Source organism: Bos javanicus, chromosome 12 (assembly GCF_032452875.1).
Source record: "Bos javanicus breed banteng chromosome 12, ARS-OSU_banteng_1.0, whole genome shotgun sequence".
NCBI classification, from domain to species: domain Eukaryota; kingdom Metazoa; phylum Chordata; class Mammalia; order Artiodactyla; family Bovidae; genus Bos; species Bos javanicus.
Genome location: NC_083879.1, coordinates 87,262,389 through 87,281,666, shown reverse-complemented (window position 1 = coordinate 87,281,666; position 19,278 = coordinate 87,262,389). Strand labels below are relative to the sequence as shown.

Below are 19,278 nucleotides of genomic sequence, written 5' to 3'. Positions count from 1 at the left end.
AGAGGTTCTCTCCTGACTCTCGCTAGGCCTCCTCCTTCACACAGCCCAAGTGCTCTGAGTTCACTCTTGTCTTTCTGGCTGTCTAGACGCTCACAAGAGCAGAAACTCTGTTTGGGCCACTGAGTCCCCAGAACTTTGGACAATGCCTTGGGCTTAGTATTGTTTGTTGAGTGAATAATAAACAGGAAAGGCAGTGGAAGTTCTGAGAAGCCTCAGGGAGGACATAACATCTGCCTGGAGGGCGGAGGAGGGGCCACTGGAGTGGCAGGCTGGGAGGGGCACCTCCCAAATGGACAACAGCAAGTGCGCTGGTCCCGAAGCCGGTCTGGGGTCGCAGATGGGAGGATGGACAGGTCTGCTGGGGCATATCTTGCACAAAACCTGTCTCACTCAAGGAAGGAGGCCCAGGGAAGCTGGCACTCTTGTGTAACGGCCACATCCACTTCGGCCGTCCCGGGGGCAGGCCAGCAGTGCACCTGGGGCCCAGGAAAGGCAGCGCCTGGCCCGGCTGAGCAGGGCTGAGCCAGCCAAGCCTCGCCGCTCACCTCGCTCCCACGCGTCCTGGGCAGGTTGGCACGGCTGGCCGCGGCCCTCACGGTGCAGGCGGGGGCTCTGCCGTGCGCTCCCCTGAGCCCTCCCCGCTCTCAGATGTTCCAGGTCATCCAGCCCGAGCGGGCGCTGTACATCCAGGCCAACAACTGCGTGGAGGCCAAGGCCTGGATCGACATCCTTACCAAGGTGAGCCAGTGCAACCAGAAGCGGCTGGCCGTCTACCACCCGTCCGCCTACCTGAACGGCCACTGGCTGTGCTGCAGGGCCTCCTCGGACACGGCCGCGGGCTGCTCCCCCTGCACCGGGTAGGTCGTGGCCACCGGCGCCCCGGCCCCGCAGGGGTCAGTGGGGGGCCGGGCCTCCATCTTTAGGGGCCGCTAAATGACCAGCATCACAGTTGACCCTGCTCCTCTCCACCGGCTCTCGGCAGCGGCCTCCCAGCAAACATCCAGCTGGACATCGACGGGGACCGTGAGACCGAGCGCATCTACTCCCTCTTCAGCTCATACATGAGCAAACTCGAGAAGATGCAAGGTGAGGCGGGGCTGGGGGAGCCAGCGTCGCAGGCTTCTGCAAGCTGGGTGGTGTTCTGGGGGAGTTACTTTAGTAACAGTTTCTGTGGATAATTTTAGGATGGCGTTTAGCCTGCAGCCTCTGAACTGCCAAATTCTTGAGAAGAGCCTGTCTTAGTAGCTCCCACGCCCCCAGAGGGCTTCATTCTTCCATGTTTCCCAGAGAGACGTGAGCATGTGTGTGGACTCGTGTGAGTGTGTGTGCATGAGTGTGGACCTGTGTGTGAGCATGTGTACGTGTGTGTGGACCCATGTGAGTGTGTGTGCATGAGTGTGAAACCTTGTGTGTGTGCGTGTGTGAGTGTGGACCTGTGTGAGTGTATGTGTGCATGAGTGTGGACCCGTGTGAGTGTGTGAGCATGAGTGTGGACCCATGTGTGAGCATGTGTGCATGAGTGTGTACCTGTATATATGTGTGTGCGTGTGTGTGGACCTTGTATGTTGTGTGTGTGAGTGTGGACCCTTGTGTGAGCATATGTGAATGACTGTGGACTGGTATATGTGTGTGCATGAGTGTGGAACCTTGTGTGTGTGAGTGTACATGAGTGTGGACCCATGTGAGTGTATGTGCATGTCTGTGGACCCATGTTTGAGCATATGTACATGAGTGTGGACCCATGTGAGTGTGTGTGCATGCGTGTGGACCCGTGTGTGAGCATGTGTACCTGCCCAGCAGCTCCAGGCGTGTCGATGCATCTTCGTCTTTCTGGGTATTCATTGCTCTTCTTGCCCTACTGAACTAAGCAGTGTAGGTGGGACAAGTCAGGAGGCCCGGGGGCTTGGTTGGGCTGCATCACGGGAGATCCTCAAGCCGTGCCCTGGGGCCGGCACTCTCAGAGCTGGGGTCAGACAGTCTGCGGTAGGCCCTGAAGCCCCCGGAAGGAGCCTAGAAACAAGGCTGTCAGACTCTTCCTTCTCATCCCCTCGTCCGGCCCGGAAGTGTCCGTGTGGCCCGAGGCCTGGAGGGCGCCTTACCCTGCTTTGACAGGCACGCAGCTGCCTGTCCATGAGCTCAGCCCACTGCTCTCAGGCCCACCTCCCTCTGTGCCCAGCACCACGCTGCAGACCCTGTGCCCTTACCCCTGGCACACCCCCAGTCTAACACCCCCATGGCCTGTGGGTTCCCCTCCCCCCGACAGCCTGTGCTCACCTCTGTCTCTTCGATGATAGTTGTCTCAGAGAGCTTCACCTGTGGTGCACATGAGCCTTGAGAAGAGAGGCTGGTGTGACTCATCCCCATGCCCGGCACACAGGACGTGCTCGGTACCTGTTTGCTGGATGGATGGATGGACGGACGGTCAGATGGAAAGGGGTCTTGAGCACCCCGCCTCCCTCCTGGGCAGCACTGATCTTGACAAGCAGGGTTCACAGGATGTCAGTAGGATCAGGGACCCTGCCCTCCACTTCATGAAGGCACCGAAGCACCGAGTCACTTTCCACGGTCTTCAGGCCTCTGCCTGGAACCTCAGCGCTTTCTTGAGGCCGATAGTCTGCCTTCAGAGGCTCTCATCCTTTTGGGATCTTGTCTGTGTTCACCAGACTGCCCTGAGCACTCAGCCTGTGGGCTCGGGATGTACCAAGGCCACTGCCCTGGAGAAGCAGCCTCTCGGGGCTTGGAGGGGGCTGCGTCACTCTCACCCGTCAGCCCTCACAGCACGGACCCCACCGGTGCTCCCCTGGAGCTTGGAGATGGTGCAGCTGGTGCCTCGGGCGGGCAGGCCCAGCGCAGGGCTGGCAGGATCCCTGCTAAGGGGCGGGCGTGGGCCCCAGCTGCTGGTCAGAGCTGTGCGGCCGGGGTCCTGGTGATGGTGACCGGCCACCCTGCTGTGCCCCAGGCACAGACCCGGTCGCTGGGGCCTGGGGAGGGCACAGGGTGACTCCAGACACAAAGCAGCACTGCCCGCGAGCCCAGGGCTCCCGTCCGCCCAGAGACCAAAGCGGGCCTGACCTTCCATCTCGGGGCGCAGACACTGCCCTGTGGCTGGGCCTGTGGGTCTTTGTGTGCTGCGTCACCTGGCCGTTGGGTGTCCTCCCGACTTTGAGTCTCTGACCCCCGTTGTCACCGGGCAGAGTCTACCTCGCCGCCCTCTGGCCCTCAGGATGTGGCTGGCCCATCAGCAAGTCCACCTGTTGGCCTGTCCCGCGTCTGCCCTGTGCTTCTCCTCATTCCTGGAGCTGTTTCATAAAACCATGCCCGCTGCCGGCGGGCCTCAGCACGCAATCCAGCGCTGCCAGGCTCGGTTTTGGGAGCCTGTTAAAAAGGAGCGGGTGAGCTCCCCGGCCTCCGGATGCTCAGAGTCTGTTTTCGGTCCAGTCACAAGTCTTGTGTCTGACATTGGGCTAAGAATTAAGACCTGCTTCCCCAGCCTAGCCTTGGGGCCTTCTCACAGCCTCTCCCTTCGCCCTCCCATCCCCTGGCCGCGCTCCCGTCCCCTGGCCGCGTTCCTGTTGCCCTGGGATGGCTCAGTGCTGCTGCTGCTCAGGCGCTCAGTCAGGTCCGACTCTGGGCAGCCCTGTGGACTGCAGCCCGCCAGGACCCTCTGTCCGTGGGATTCTCTAGGCAAGAATACTGGAGTAGGCTGCCATGCCCTCCTCCAGGGAATCTTCCTGACCCAGGTGTCGAACCTGGGTCTTCTGCATTGCAGGCAGGTTCTTTATCACTGAGCCACCAGGGGAGCCCCGATGCACAGATCTTCATTCAGAGCCACGTTGGTGTCCCCTGTGAGACCAGCTGGCACATCACCCACCATGCAGCACCGATTTCCTCCTCTAGGAACCGGCCCCACCGACCAGGCTGCTCCAAGGGCTGCATAGTCACCCTGTGGGGTGGTTCATACAGCCCCCATCCTAAGGCGGCCTGGGTCTCCCTGCCTGTGCCCTGTGCCCACCCCACCCCCACCCTCGGGGTCTCCCTGCCTGTGCCCTGTCCCACCCCCGTCCATCTCCCCAGTGTGGTCCTTCCGTGATTCCCATCCTGCTCTCAGCAGCCCCATCTCCCAGCAGGGCTCACTGAGGCTCGGCACTTCAGTGACTTGCTCAAGGCCGAGCAGCTGGCACAGCAGGGCTTTGGGGAAGAGATGCAGGCCCAGCAGGCACAGGCGCGAAGCTGCTGTGTCCCCCCGACTGGTGCCCCCAGGCCTCTGCTTCTTTGCCCCCGACGTGTGGACCCTCATCTTCCTCACACCATGTTCCCTTTTCTCTTGAAATTTTAAATCTTCTGTTTCTCTTTGCACAGACTCGTGGTTTTTCAGTAAGAATTAGGAGACTCCTTTGAGTTAGTAAAGGCAGTGAAGCTTTCTGTGACGGTGGTGACGACAGTAGTGATGATGGTGATGTGGTGGTGGTGATGGAGGGGATGATGGTGATGTGGTGGTGGTGATGGAGGGGATGATGGTGATGTCAATGGTGGTGGTGATGGAGGGGATGATGGTGATGTCAATGGTGGTGATGATGGAGGGGATGATGGTGATGTGGTGGTGGTGATGGAGGGGATGATGGTGATGTCAATGGTGGTGGTGATGGAGGGGATGATGGTGATGTGGTGGTGATGGAGGGGATAATAGTGATGTGATGGTGATGATGGAGGGGATGATGGTGATGTGATGGTGGTGATGTTGATGGAGGGGATGATGGTGATATCAATGGTGGTAGTGATGATGGTGTGATGTTGGTAACGGAGGTGATGAGGTGATGTCAACGATGAGGTTTATGACGGTGATATCAATGGTGATGATGATGATGATGGTGGTGATGCTCCGCATCACAGACCAGGGTGAGGGGCCTGATGCTGGTCCACCTGGGCCAGGCACCAGGAGCACAGGACTTGGCTCAGGTGTCTGGGGTCAGATGGGATCCTGGAGGCCATAGTGTGGTCTCCAGCAAGAGTGAGGTGGTCTCAGGAGAAGCTACCTGTTGAGCAGGGGAGGCAGTGCGCCCTAGAAAGCTGCCAGTGCAGACTGGCCGACAGAAGGCTTTATGACCACCCTGTGCCCTGTGCGTACCCCTGGCAGGGCACCCTCACGAAAGTGGATGGAGCCCGGCGCCCCTTCTCAGGTGGGGTTTCCCTGAGCACATCTGCCCAGGCTGACTGACCCTGCCTGGCCCAGGCTCTAGGAGGGTTTGGACCCTCAGGCGGAGGTGCCTGGCGGCTCCCAGCCTCACGGGCATCTCTGCGGCTCAGGGGCCTGACTCTTAGTGGCTTCTGTTTTGTGTGCATTTGCACGAGCGGTTGGTCCTTCCTGGCGTGCTCTGGGGCGGCCTGTCTGGGCCCCCCACACTGACCTCAGCCCTCCCTGGCGCTGCAGAGGCCTGCGGAAGCAGATCCGTGTATGACGGGCCAGAGCAGGAGGAGTACTCCACATTCATCATCGACGACCCCCAGGAGACCTACAAGACGCTGAAGCAGGTCGTCGCCGGGGTCGGGGCCCTGGAGCAGGAGCATGCCCAGTACAAAAGGGACAAGTTCAGGAGGACCAAGTACGGAAGCCAGTGAGTGTGGGGCCTCAGCGGCACAGGGAGCCGGGGGGGATGCCTCGGACTACCTGCCTGCGGGCAGGGACCACCTTGGACCACCTTCCTGCCTCCTCCAGAGCACGTCCCTCTGGACTGTGTCCTGGAGCAGTGCCTTCTACCCCCACCCCCAGACCCTCAGGCCCCCAGGCTCCCTGCTTCCAGGAGGCACCCCAGCCTCTCTCCAGGTTGGCCATGGACCCCACCCCACGTCCTGGGAGAGATGGACGGCAGAGACGCAGATTGACCCAGCCACCTGCGCTCCATGCCACTGGCTGCAGGCGGCTCAGCCAAGGGTCCCTGTCCTCCTGCTCTGAGTATGGGGTGTTGAGAGTCCATGAGCAGTTGGAGCCCACAGACCCATGCAGAGCTCACCCAGCACACACCTGGCACACACCTGGCATGGGCCCAGTCCCCCTCCCTGCTCCCCCTTCCTTCCAGGGAGCGTGTGGGTTTGGTTTGGGAAGGGAAGGGGGCCTCTGGAAGAGACCCCAACTCTAGCCAGGCTGCAAGGGTGCCCAGCGTCTCCAGGAATGCCAACCGTGTCTGCTCCCGGCTCCACAGACACTCACATCACCTTCCAGACCCTCTAACACCCTCTGTCAGAGCCCACGTCAGCCGTGTGAAGGTGCTGCCTTTTCCTAAACATAGCAGACCCACCTTGTTGGAAACAGCCATGACTTACAGCTGTGCCAGCATCTGTAGCCAACGGGGCACAGCACCGCAGTGCCCGCTGCCAGAGCTCACGGTCCGCACACACCTGCAGGACGAGCCCCACCCGCTGGGGCTGGGCTCACGGTGGGCACTTCCTGGGTGGTTTCGGGCTGACTTCTTCCCTTGCTGGTCTGCCTTTTTCGTGCATGTTACGAGGGTTGTGCTTCACAAGCCAAGGTAGGAGCAGGCAGTGAGAGTTCAGAAGTGTGCCAGGCACGCGCAGCCCATGCTCACGCTCCTGTCCCCACACTGTAGGGAGCACCCCATTGGAGACAAGAGCTTCCAGAGCTACATCAGGCAGCAGTCTGAGACCCCTGCCCATTCCATGTGAAGTCTATGCACAAGCTCTCCCAGGATGGCAGCCTAAGCTGCACCAGAAGAGCCCGTGCTGGGGGAGGAGAGAACCAGACCAGAGGGCAGCTCATCGGACGTCCAGCTCACAAACTCCTGAGGCTCCCAGGCCACCTCCGGGCGGCCGTGCCCTTGGTCACGTTGGTGGCAGATGAGCTGGCCCTCCCGGAACACGGTGCTGGCAACACCACAGCCTGCAAGGCGCGTGCCCATGTCACACGCACATTTGTCTCTACGGCACTAAGGCTCTGCTTCACTTGAGTGGGGACGTCCTGAGCATTACTCTCCTGTGAGCCTGCTGTCCGGGTGGCCACCAGCACAAGGCCTCCGGTTTCAGCCTTGACGTTGGTGTTACCCCTGGCCGGAGGGTCAGAGCCACACGGAGATCCCGGCTGGAGGATGGCCTCGATCTTCGGGGGTAGGGGCCCTCTTGCAGAGACTTCCTCGGGGTCCCAGCCTTCGTTCCCACCGTGCTGCGGAAATGCGTCCGCCCCACTACCGCATCAAGGAAAGCTGTGTTTCTGTCAGTGGGGCTTAAAGTAGAATGCCTCCCTGGTGGGAGTGTGGGGAAGCTTGTAAAAATGGAAATGTGCGTTATTTTCAAGCTGTTTTTCTTAATGTTTTTAAAGAACCATTTTAAATTAGCTCTTTGATATAAAGTGTTAATAACTTAGAACATCCAAGCCTCTACCATTCGAGGGAGGTGCCACCTTAGGACAAAAAGGGAATGGGGGTGTCTCATGGGGGACAAAGCCTCAACACAAGGCCTCCAGTTTCAGCCTTGACATTGGTATCACCCCTGGTCGGAGGGTCAGAACCACACGGAGATCCCAGTTTGAGGACGGCCTCGGTCTTTGGGGGCAGGGGTTCTTTTGCAGAGATTTGGAGACCAAAAAGGGAATGGGCGTGTCTCACGTCAGCAAGTCAAGTCCCCAAGAGAAAAGGGAGGGGGAGCCACTGGGCCAGCGCTGGGTGGCCTCGGGAGCAGACACCGGGCCCAGGCAGAGCTGCTGCCTCTGATGCCCTGAGGTCAGCCAGGCTGAGCCTGAATTTGGAAAGCCCCATTCGGACCCCTAGGACCCGGTACCCTGTGCCACTGGAGATCCAGATGACAGACAGAAATGTTACCAGTTGTCACAAATGGTGAAATAAAATGTTGCAAAAAAGAAACTTGCATCACACAACTATTAGGCTGCTCCAAACAGCAATTTTTAACATGAATTTGTAACTTAATGTTTCTAAGATACTAATGATGTGCGATGTATTTTACTGGCTAATTAAAACAGACCTTTTATTCTTTCTGAGACTGACTTGGTTTCCCAGGAGCACCCACTGATAATATGCACCTGTGGAGATGGGGGTGGGTGGTGGAGTGGGGCAGGAAAGGAGTTTGATGACATGTGATGGCAGGTGAGGTTCCCCTGATGACCAGTGGGGTCCTCATGGTGACGGGTGGGATCCTTCCTTCTCATGACAGGTGAGGTGCCTCTGATGATGGAGGCGGCCCCCCTGATGACAGGTGAGGTTTTTCTGATGACAGGTGAGGCCCCGCAGTGACAGGCGGGGTTGGCTGGCGGGTCCGAGGCCTCCTGTGAGCCACGATGCTGTGAGACTTCAGGGATGGATGTGGGAAATGGGGGTCAGTCACTGTGGCTTCATTCTGAACATTGACAACACAGTGCTGTCAGCCGGGTGCTCAAGGAGCCTCTGCTGTGACTTGTCCCCATGGTCCCAGAGGAGAAGAAAAATCTGTACTGAATAGATCATCAGAACCTTTCTGTTAGGTTGTGTTATAGGCTGACTGTGCCCCGCACAGTGTGAAACCCTGACCCCCAGGACCTCATAGAGTGACTGCGTTTGAGACGGGCCTTTAAAGGGGAGACGAAGGCTACCTGAGGTCCCTCGGGGGCCCTGGTCCAGTCTGACTGGTGTCCTTTTAAGAAGAGGCGATTAGGGCCGAGACATGTACAGGGACAACCCCGTGAAGACATGGTGAGGAGACAGCATCTACACTCAAGGAAAGAGGCCTCCAGAGAGCAGCCCACCCCACGCCTGGACTTCTGACTCCAGGCTCCAGACCCAGAGCGTCTGCTGTGGACACTGCCCGAGCCCTGTTTACGGACATGCCAGCAAAAGGCCCCACTTAAAAGGCAGGGAAGCGTTTCGTCAGCACAGTTCTGAGGAACCTGTCCCCAGGTGGCCGCCCACCACCTCAGCGTCACATTTGAGCGAATCTCCCCTTGTCTGGTGTGGGGAGGATGCAGGACGCCACCAGGGCCCAGACCGCCAGCCAAGTAGTGTCACCAACGCCCCCCAAGTCCTTTGTCCCTGGGAAAAGTCGAAGGATTCACTGAAGGCTTGGCAGACACGGGACCAGGAGCCCTGGGAGCCATGTGCCGGCCCCCACCACTGGCCCTCTGTGCCTCTGCTGCAGCTGGGGGCCCGGGGAGGCCACTCGGAGCCACATCCTGGGGCCGGGCACTCTCTGGCCTCTGCCCCTATGGTGATGTCACAGGGGCCACCTAGCAACAGGGCCAGTGCCCGTGGGCAGCTCCCCACAGGGCAGAAGCCATGCGCGCCGGCTGAGGGCCCTCAGGAGCACCGCCCCCACTCTGCTGTGACCAGAAGGCGGGGAGGATGGACAAGGACGGCTCGGCCACCCACAGGAGGCACCGGCCCGGCCCCGGCGCCCCTCCCATGGGCGTGGGCCCCGCACACCTCAAGGCAGCCAGTGAGATGGCCGAGCTGCAGCGGAGCCGGAGTGTGGGCGGCCTGCTCCAGAAGGGGGACCCGCCGAGCTGCATCAAGAAGCTGTGCAAGGAGCTAGGTGGGGGCAGGTGGCTCACCCCGAGCTAACACAGGCCCCCAATCCCCACACATGGGGCTGTGGGGGGCCATCCTGGGGGCCGGGGTTGCGGGGGCCCATCCTGGGGGCCGGGGGCTGTGCAGGCCCATCCTGGGGCCAGGGGCTGCGGGGGCCCATCCTAAGGGCCGGGGGGCTGCAGGGGCCCATCCTGGGGGCCGGGGGGCTGCGGGGGCCCATCCTAAGGGCCAGGGGGCTGCGGGGGCCCATCCTGGGGCCGGGGGCTGCGGAGGCCCATCCTGGGGGCTGGCCCGGGGCTTCGGGGGGCCTGCTGTAAGCTCTGTGGAGGGCAGGAGAAAGGGGTGACAGAGACCTGGCCCTGTGGCCTGTGAAGGCATCGAGTACTTTGGGAACACCTCTGGCTCTTGAGGTGGCGCGGAAAGCGTCTCAGATTCATAGTGAGGCCCCAGGACGAGCCTCGATTCCGCTGTGGGAAGCAGGGGCCTCACGGGGGCAGCAGGGAACCCACGGGGCTGGAGCCGCCCCCATACACGGCACGAATGAGGCTTTTACGTTGTAAACTGCACGTTTGCTACTGTGTTGTGTGTTTCCCACTCCAGCGTGTTTCTAACCCCGGAAGCGGGCAGTGGTGTGCCCAAGGTGGGGATGAATGCTCAAAACGCCCTGGTGCTGATGTGGACCTGCCCCTCGAGGGTCAGCTACCCCGGGGCAGCTGGCCCTGAGCTGGTGGAGAGACGGGCGGGTTGCCACTCATCAGCGGGGCCCCTAGGTCGTGGTTCTCCTGAGAAGGCCACACCAGCAAGCACCCTTTGCCAAGACCGTTATTCAGGCCAAGGAAGAGAAACAGTGAGCAGGAATGCAATCTGCTTGTCAAGCCCTAGGAATGCCTTTAAGAGGTCGTGGTGTAAAAATACTTGTTATCTCAGCTGAAAAATCCAAAGCTGTGTCGGTGGAGGAGGTCACAGCACAGAGGCCACTCCATCTCCCCCACATCCCACCGTTAACATCTGAGCACGTGTCAGGCTCTCAGGAGGGCTGAGTCTCCGAGAGGAAACCAACCCGTAACCTGCTCAGAAACACTTCAGGTGGCTGTGGTATCTCCCCGGTGACGGTGGCCTCAGACCTTCCCGTCCAGCACCGCGGAGTTTCCCAAGGCTGGATGGCCAGGAGCGTCAAGCTGAGTCTCGTCCTGACCTGTGCCCACCTGCCCCAAGGCCCCAGGCCTGGGAGGTCCCGGGCAGCACAGAGGAGCTGGAACACAGAGTGGGCCTCGCTGTCCATGTGATCAAATGGAACAAGACGTGGCCCCCCTGAAGGAGCGCTAGAGACCCTCCCGGCCTCGACGCTAGCATGCAGGGATCACAAGGGAGGAGGCTGATGCTGCCTGACCTGCAGCTGTAGAGACCACGAGGTCACAGATGGGGGGCCCGCGGACACACCAGCCCAGAGGTGCAGGAGCCGCTGGAAGCCGCAAAGCCGCCAATCAGCCCCTGCCCCCGACAGCCCTCTTGCAGGGCGTGTCCAGGAGGAGGAGGGCCATTCCGAGGGTGGGCTCCGGGCCTCGGGCTGCTCCACGTGGTGGGACCTGCTGAGATCCACGCGCTGGAGGAGGCTCTCCTGCTGTGAAGGGAGTGAGGGCACCCTGGCTGCAAGGCAGGGTCAGTGAGGTCATGCAGAGGGTTCTGCGATGTCAGCCCCTCACCACCTAGCCTGCTCATCCTCCACGCTCATCCCAGACCTACGGGGGCGTTTCAGTCTCGGACAGTGATCTGTGAGTGGTGTGAGGGTCGCTTAGAGCCCAGCTGAAGGGAGGCAGCAAAGGGCTGCTCTCCCTCTGGGCCAACTCCTGACCCCCTGCACCCCGTCCTGAGGCTGCTTGTGGGGCCCAGGGGAGCAGCCCTCCCATCTGCCCGGAGATCATTGCAGACCCTGCAGACATGCCCAGAACCCGGGTGAATGCAGGATCGTCCTCAGAAGGCAGACGGGGGACCCACCAACACATGAGAGTCTCCCTTTCTGACGATGGTGTGCTGGAGGAAAAGGCGACTGTTGCTCATTCCACAGCTGTGGCAGAGCAGAGAAGAACCAGCTCTTCCTGCTGATGCTTCCTCCCCTGTCAGTCCACACAGGAGGAGGGGGCAGTGGAGAGCATGTGGACCAGCCCGTGCACAGACACGTGTGCACACACTCACACACACATGTGCATACACACACACACATAGGGTTAGGGCGCTAGCGCACACGCTGCACACATATACACAGGGACATGTGTGCCGACATACACATGTGCACACGCTCACACACCCATAGACGTGCACCAGCCTGTGCTCACACACTGACACACGCGGCAGCACACACATGTACAAACTTGTGCACACACAGACATGTGCACCAGCACACAGGCTCACACGTGTGCGTGCAGGCTAGGGGCTGCTGAAGATTTTCCGGAAGTCACATGGAGCACTGCCTGCAAACAGCGGCTCCTGACCCTCCAGGCCCTTCCTGCTGAGAGCAGTCGAGCTCTGAAACATTCTCTGAAGGCCCGCTGCGGCTGTACCCTTGGCCTTCAGGACTTTGTCTCTGGGTGGCCAGGGCCTGCCTGGGGACAGCACAGCACAGGTCAGCAGGTGCCCTGGAGCCCATACGGGTGCTGGAAATGGAGAAGGATGCACAGCACCCAGTTCTCACCTGAAGGGAACCAGCCCAGAGGCGAGGGAATGACCCAGACCAGTGGGCTCGGCGTGGGTGCCGAGCACCAGGGAGGCCAGGCCAGGCAGAAGACTCCCTCCTCGGAAGGTCACTTAACCCTGGGCGGGGGCCCAGGTCCCCGTGAAGGATGGCACTGGAGGATGTCAGGAGCCGGGGACACGGGCTTGAGGCCGGGGGAGGGACAGCGAACGAAGTGGCACAGCTGGCAGGGCTCCCACGAGGGGCTGGCCCTGACCCCCTCCCTGGCGGTGCCCCCAGCCCCAAGGCCCACGAGCTGAAAAGACCCTGAGTAGCTGATCTGGCCACCAGATTCTGTAGGAAACCCTCCAGGACCATGGCCACCAGAGGCGTCCTGCCGGGCGTCCTGCAGAAAGCGTTCTTTAAAGCTGGGAGCCTCCCGAGACTGCGCCGGCTGCAGGGCCAGGGCCCAGGGTGTGTGTCAGGCTGTGAGTGGGAACCGGGCCACTGGGGGGTTCCGGAGTGGCCATGGGGCACCTCAGGCTCAAGGGGGCTGCAAAGTCGTGGGGCTGGAGCATGGCAAACTTGGGGCCCTTCTGAGGGTCCTCTGGGGCCCCAGGGGCTATGGGAACCCCCACTGCAAACTCTGAGCTCCTGAGCGAGTTGCCTGCATCTCACCAGGAAGCCACGGCCTCCTGCCCGGAACTCAGGACTCACGCTGCCCCACGAGGCCCTGAAACGCGGCCCCCCTGCTCCCCGTGTGTGAGGCGCCCTGCTCTGCTCACGGACAGACACCCCCAGTCAAGAACCCGCCCCCACAGCGCCCCGGGGCCACTGTGGCTCAGATGCCACCGCCGGGGGTCGCGCGGCCCACTGGCCGCAGGCCGAGTGCCCCCCGCCCCCACTCTGCTGCCTCCAGGAGAACACAGCAACACCACAGGCCCCCCAAGTTCCACTGAGGGGGCGAGTCCCCGTGGGGACCCCCTCGGCCCAGCTGCGATCCCTCAGGGCCCCTCACTAGCCTGCAAAGCACTGATGGGGACGTTAGGGCTGGCGGCCTCCCGGGCGAGGACGCCGGGGGACTTGGGTGCGCACAGGGGCGGCAGAGCCGGCGCCCCACGGGTGGCATCAGCGTCCTCGCAGGCTGACTGCAGCCCTGCTGCCCCTCCTCAGAGTCTGAAGACCCGGGGAAGGACGTCAGGAGCGAAGCAGAAGATGCCAGCTGGTGAGCAGCCTCGGCACAGCCGAGGCAGACGCGTGCGGGAAGATGCGAGGCAGGGCGGGAGCGAGGCCTGGAGGCCCTGAAGGAGGCGGCGGGGTCCAGGGAGGCTCAGAGGGGCGGGTCACCCAGCACACAGCAGCTCATCTTGGCTCGGCCCAGCACCTCGGCGCTGGCGCCTGTCTCTGCAGTCCTTCCCCAGGATCTCCAGAAAGCTTGCCGCCCGTGAGGCTGCTGGGGCCTCAGGCGACCCTCACGCTGGGCGGGTCCGGGTCGGAACGGCCCCTGGGAGCCCTGCACCCTTCCTGCCTCTGCACCTCCTCTCCCCCTGGGCCTGCCTTGCCCATCGTCCCCGCCCCTCTGCCAACGCAGGGGCACCGCACAGGCTCCCAGGGTTAGGGTTAGGGTTAGGGTTAGGACGAAGCCGTCTCCCAACTCTATCCACTCCCTGCAGCCAGGCCAGCCTGGAGGACAAGCAGGACAGGGGCCAGGATGCCCGTGGGCAGGCGCCGGAGGATGCGAATGTGGAGGAGGCCAGCACTCGCCACGAGCAGCCGGCCGGAGGGGAGGGCGCGGACGAGTGCGCCCCGGAGGACGAGGTGGGCCGTGCCCCCCGCACGTGTGGCCAGCCCCCAGCTCAGCCCTGCCCCGTTTACCCAGCCTGTCCCACCTCCTCTTTACAGGAACTGGAGCCCAAGTCCGTCAAGCTAGACGACCTTTTGGAGAAAGAGGCAAGAGAATCTCGCTTCAGTGGCAGAATCAGGCGGGGAGGCCGCGGGGCGCGGTTCTGCTGTAGATGCCGGTCAGTCCCCCAGGTGGAGCTGGGCTTGCGGGCTAGACCGGCCCCAAGCTCCCTTGGCACCAGGCCTGTGCTCTGCCCTAGGGCGCCTTAACCCCAGCTCGCAAAACAGCACTGTGCTCAGGGAGCAGGGAGTCCTGACCGAGGCACCCTCAGCTCAGCCTTGTCGGGGAGACCCAGCCCGGCCTGCAGCCTGGGGTACAGCCCTCCCTGGACGCCGCCCTCCCCCCAGGAGGGGCCTTCCTTCCCCCCCCATGCTCATGGGGGTGGAGAGGAGCTAGGCAGTTATGCCAGGGTTTACACCGGAGGCCCTGGGCCTGCGTCCAGGGGTTCTGGGGTTCCCTCCACTCCCAGAAACATTTCTCCCAGTGTCAACCAAGGCGCTACCACAGGAAGCACTTTCAGGGCTGAGCCAAGGTGCCTGAGGGGCAGAGACAGGGCAGCCACCACACAACTCCTGGGTGTGCGTCTGTGCACCAGGCGGAGGGGCGCCTTCAGTGGGGCCTGGGGGCGTGTGTGGGCCTGCAGCGACCGCCCAGCTCTAGGCGCGCCTGCTCACCCAGGCTCTGGTTCTCAGCAGGTAAAGGTGGGGGGGCCCTTCTGGGTCCCCAGGGGCCCGATACAAGGTGTCTGAGGCTGCGGGGAGAGGGGGGCAGACCTCCCTGCCCTCTGCCAGGGCTGCCGTGGAGGCCTCACCAGCCCCACTGCCAGCAGCTCCCACCACCCACAGCCGGGGACGGAGACCCCAGGGCGACGAATGCCCAGACCTGAGCACCGCGGGGCTTGAGCCCACGCCCCTCCCAGGAAGCTGCGCTCCCCCGGCTCAGCCACGCCCGTCATCCATGGGTCTCTGATTTCCCTCCACAGAAACCACCTGTGTTTGTGGAGATTGACCTGGGAGACCTTGCCGAGGAGGTAAAGCGCCAGAGCCAAGAAAGCCCGGCCACCCTCAGGAGGCGGCCTGCTCGGGGCCCGCAGCGGTCCCGGGACCGTGCCCAAGCAGGGTGTGCTGGCCCCTGAGGAGAGACGGGGCCCGGGGTTTGAGGACTGGCCTGGGGACCAGAGGGCACCTGGCCTCTTTCTCAGTCCCTCACGCCAACCCACACACATTCCTGCACCACCAGAGACCCCAGGGCCTGGGTCGACACTCGAGGTGCCCAGGGGCCTCAAGAACCTCTTGTGGGATTGTGCTGGGGTGGTGAGTGGGTCCAAGCCAGGAGCAGGAAGACTTAGTCTCCACACGCAGGGAAGGCTCACACAAGTCACCATGCCCTTCCATGCCTCAGTTTTATCATCTGCAAAATGGGGATCTTAATACCGCAGCCCAGCGTTGTTCTACAGTGCCCTCAGAACACTGCTGGCGCCCAGAGAGCCCAGTATCAGCTGCTATCTTCACCACCACCACCATCATGCCTGTCTCCATCATCACCACAACTACCGCCCCACTCACTGTCTCCATCAGCGTCAGCATCGCCATCACACAGCCACCATCACCACCTCCGACACCACCAGCATTTCAGCACCACTCTCTGTAAACGGAAGTGGTTGACCCAGTGACCTGATTGGGCCTTTCCAACACAAATATTCTGTTTCTCTTGTCGTGAGGAGCCGTCTCTTTGGAAGCTTTCTCTAATTCTCTCTTGGCAAAAGTAAGCCCCTGCCTCGGGGCTGCTCCTTTCCAGGTGGTACTTCCTAGCTCTTCGCCCTCAGAACACGATGCATGGTGAAGAGAGTTGGTTACTGACTCACCCCAAGGTTACCGACGGGACAGGGTTCAGGGACTCAAGAAGGTTCAGCCAGGGCAGAGCTGGGACTGAGGGACCAGGCCTTCTGACTTGCATTCCAGGGTCAAGGGCACGGCCCCTTGGTCTGGGTCCCCTAGTTAGAAACCCCCGCCTGACGGAGCCCCGCAGCATGGGAGGACGCTCGGGGCCGTCTGCATATCGGGCCCAGCAGGTCCAGCCTCAGTCCCTAATGCCTCCCACCCCACAGGTGGTCACGTGCATCACAAAAGAAGAGAAGCGGCCCCAGAGGGACATGGGGGATGTGTCAGAGGACGAGTGAGTGAGGCGTCTACTCAGGGGGGCCTGGGGGGCAGGGGGGTGTTTGTGCCAACGCCTCCACCCTCCCGGGTAGAGATCGTGAGGCTCTGAAGCCAGGAGGACGTGCGACGCTCGCCCAAGGGCTGTGGGTCGGTGGTATTTTAAACGATACAGAGAAGCGCAAAGAAGAAAATAGCAGTTCATCCACTTTTCACCTGAATCAACTGTATTAATATCTTGGCTGATTTGCTTGCACAGTTTTAAAAAGGAAAAATTCTCTATTCACCTTGTAAAACTGATAGTCATTTAAAATAAATGAAGCGACATGAAGTAGCAAAACAGAGAGGAAAGGTTTAAAACACCCATGTGCCACCAACTAGAAACAGTGGGGCATGTGGGCACCTGGGCCCTGAGGGGCCAGAGCAGAGGCCGGAGCATGGGTGAGTGGGGGCAGGGGGCCCCTGGTCATGCTCCCACATGCCACCAACTAGAAACAGTGGGCGTGTGGGCGCCTGGGCCCTGAGGGGCCAGAGCAGAGGCCGGAGCATGGGTGAGCGGAGGCAGGGGGCCCCCGGCCATGCTCCTGCTTTCCAGACGTGCTTGGCCGCAGCATCCAGGCCCTTTGCAACTTGGCGGTGGCTGTTACTGCCTCTCCCTGTGCTGGGTTCCAGGGGGACAGTGTCCCTGTGAGGAAGTGTCACCCCTAAGTCTGCGCTGATCTCTGCTCACACGGCCAGGCACACAGCTTTTACCAAGGTATCAGGACTGCCTGGCACAGCCTCAGATCTAGGCTTGCCAGGAAAGTCTTCCTTAAGCTAATGTCTGCTTTTCTCATCATTTCTTACTGGACGTGGTGATGGACTTGGTCACCCTGGACACAGCCTGGCAGCTCCTTTTCTGCCCCAGGCCAGGCGGGCCAGGCCCACCTCTCAGCCTCTGGGTCTGGCTCCCACACTCTGCTCAGCTACCCCGGAGAACCTGTGGATGGGCCATGCCTAGGAACCAGGCCTCGGCGGCTGGCAACTGCTTGGCGGACAGGACAGGGTCTGCTCGTGGGGGGTGCCTAGATACATGCCAGGGAGGCGGGGTCACCTGCCTGCTCACCTGCAGCCTCAGTCCGTCCAGTCGGCCCCCTTGGGCACCCAGGTGCCTGTTAGGGGCCCATTGGGGCACTTTGGCCCAGAGCCATGGAGGTCCCTGTGAAGAGGAGTACCATCTGACCCCAGAGGCAGCCTTGGTTGGAAGTGGAACCCCCAGAGCTCCCCCAGCAGGACTAGGCACAGGCCACAGTGCTCTGGAAACACTGACTGTCCACCTGTGACGCCTCTTCACGGCTGGGCTGTGGATGGACGGGGCGTCAGCCTCAGCGGGCCCTCAAGACCTCTCGGGCTCAAGGGGCTCCTGTTGGAATGGAGATGCCGAGGCAGGAGAGGGGAGGGCCCCAGAGGGGCCTGGGAGCTGTCTCTGGCTGGCGAGCTTATCCACGCGGAACTGGTGGGAGGGGGTAGGGTGCCTCTCACCCCCTTCCCTTGGCCTCTAGGTCCAGGACCAGCTGGGTGTGCTGCATCCCGTACTCCACCAGAAAGAAGGTGAAGCAAAGCGCGTAGCCTGGAGAAGGTAATTCAGGCTCAGGGAGGGGCCGAGCTGAGGGAGGGGCAGAGCATGGCGTGGGGTGGGCGGAGGGCAGGCTGCCTCCCGGGTCCTACCCCAGACCTGCCCCTCTGGCCAGTAACTGGGCCTCCACATGGCTCCTGGACCAGCCAGACCGGGAGGGGCGAGGATGCAGACAGCTGTCCTGAGACACCAGAGGAGCCTGCTTCAGAGGCGCCATGACTGCTCCACACATGATGCTCCACCACTGGGAAGCGATGAGGCCATCTTTTAAACACGCAATAAAAAGTGAATGAAAGATGTTGTACTTTTCAAGGGCCCCATCCCTTCTTGCCACAAATCTTGTCCCACAAAATGTACATCAGGGAAGAGAAGCAGCTCAGGGACTTATCTCCCAGGTCACGTGGTCACGCCTCCCAGGTCACGTGGTCACACCTCCCAGGTCATAAGGTCACGCCTTCCCTCCCAGGCAAGTGGTCACACCTCCCAGGTCACGTGGTCACACCTCCCAGGTCACGTGGTCACACCTCCCCTCCCAGGTCATGTGGTCATGCAGCACCTCACTTTTAGCCCCAGACCCCCAGGGGCCTGGCCCCAACCACAGCTGCCACCAGGGCACTGAGGAACCTGGGCATTGGTCCCCGAAGACCAAGGGGCGGGCGTTCCTACAGCTGGACTGGGAGCCTTGAGGACCACACGGAGGAGATGCAGCCACAGGGAGATGCCGCCTGCAGGGGGAGGGAGGCAGGACCAGGAGGGAAGCCTCACCAGGGAGACCCCGCGAGGTCTGTGGCTCCTTTGTCCAACCAGCTGGGGCTTGGCAGCCCACCTCCGGCCATGCGTCTGACTCAGCCCAAGACTGAGGACAGGGCATCACAGCGCCTCCTGAGGACGCATCCACAGCCTCCACCAATAGGCACAGCCTCCCAAGCAAGCACCCCCTCGTCCCTGCCCCTGGGTGGCAGCTCCCAGCCCTGGCACTCGGCCACCGAGATGGCCACTGAGAGAAGCTTCCAGAGAATTGGCCAGAGGAGGCCACAGGCCAGGAGTGTGACTGGTCCTCAGCCAATACTCTCCCTGTCCATCCCTGGCCTCCACGGACAGCTGGCCTTGTTCAGACCCATGGAAGAGCCCAGTGCAGGGCAGCCCCACATACGTGCATGTCTGGCTGCGGGTGACCTTCACCTCCTGGGTCAGCTGGGGCGCCTGCAGGGAGCCAGTCAGGGCGGCCCATGAGAACCGGCAGGACGGTGCGGGGGTGGAAGTGGTGGAGCCCACGGGCCAGGCTCTAGAAAGGCAGGTGGACGCGGCCTGGGAGCCTTCGATCTGGTCCCCAGGCCTGCTGAGGCCACAGAGAGACCCCTACCTGGGAAGCTGGGCCACAGCCAGCGGAGACGACGCTGTGACCCGGACCTGCA

At 61.7% G+C, this 19,278-nt stretch overlaps 2 protein-coding genes and 1 long non-coding RNA gene across 6 annotated transcripts in view; 2 read left to right on the top strand and 1 right to left on the bottom strand.

The window, feature by feature from the left end:
* RASA3 (RAS p21 protein activator 3) overlaps positions 1-7,997 on the top strand; it is a 79,812-nt gene extending 71,815 nt beyond the window's left edge. The window contains exons 21-24 of the mRNA XM_061435478.1: positions 649-857; positions 983-1,086; positions 5,429-5,612; positions 6,603-7,997. Of these exons, the coding sequence (XP_061291462.1) occupies positions 649-857; positions 983-1,086; positions 5,429-5,612; positions 6,603-6,678 (573 nt within the window). The 3' untranslated portion in view covers positions 6,679-7,997. The remainder of the gene's footprint in view (positions 1-648; positions 858-982; positions 1,087-5,428; positions 5,613-6,602) is intronic.
* Positions 7,973-9,177, bottom strand: LOC133258663 (uncharacterized). The gene is made up of 2 exons (XR_009740129.1): positions 8,591-9,177; positions 7,973-8,452 (listed from the first exon to the last, which is right to left on the bottom strand). It is a non-coding gene; the product is annotated as an uncharacterized LOC133258663 (long non-coding RNA).
* A 63-nt stretch (positions 9,178-9,240) lies between these two features.
* Positions 9,241-18,158, top strand: C12H13orf46 (chromosome 12 C13orf46 homolog). 4 transcript variants are annotated; one of them, XM_061435476.1, is made up of 8 exons: positions 9,241-9,525; positions 13,363-13,414; positions 13,863-14,007; positions 14,092-14,139; positions 15,075-15,122; positions 16,200-16,267; positions 17,790-17,866; positions 17,979-18,158. In XM_061435476.1, the coding sequence occupies exons 1-7, from the start codon at positions 9,336-9,338 to the stop codon at positions 17,854-17,856; spliced, it is 618 nt and encodes a 205-aa protein (XP_061291460.1). In that variant the 5' UTR covers positions 9,241-9,335; the 3' UTR covers positions 17,857-17,866; positions 17,979-18,158. The 4 variants fall into 4 exon arrangements, with proteins under 4 accessions (XP_061291460.1, XP_061291461.1, XP_061291459.1 ...); XM_061435477.1 differs by having other exon boundaries at positions 9,244-9,525; positions 18,010-18,158; XM_061435475.1 differs by having other exon boundaries at positions 9,244-9,525; positions 16,164-16,267; positions 18,010-18,158.
* Positions 18,159-19,278: the final 1,120 nt, after the last annotated feature.

Bases quoted from the DNA above. Each gene is read 5' to 3' on its own strand.
- C12H13orf46 (XM_061435475.1), top strand. From the start codon at position 9,336: ATGGACAAGGACGGCTCGGCCACCCACAGGAGGCACCGGCCCGGCCCC. The intron at 13,415-13,862 runs GTGAGCAGCCTC...CACTCCCTGCAG, and splicing joins GAAGCAGAAGATGCCAGCTG to CCAGGCCAGCCTGGAGGACA. The intron at 14,008-14,091 runs GTGGGCCGTGCC...TCCTCTTTACAG, and splicing joins AGTGCGCCCCGGAGGACGAG to GAACTGGAGCCCAAGTCCGT.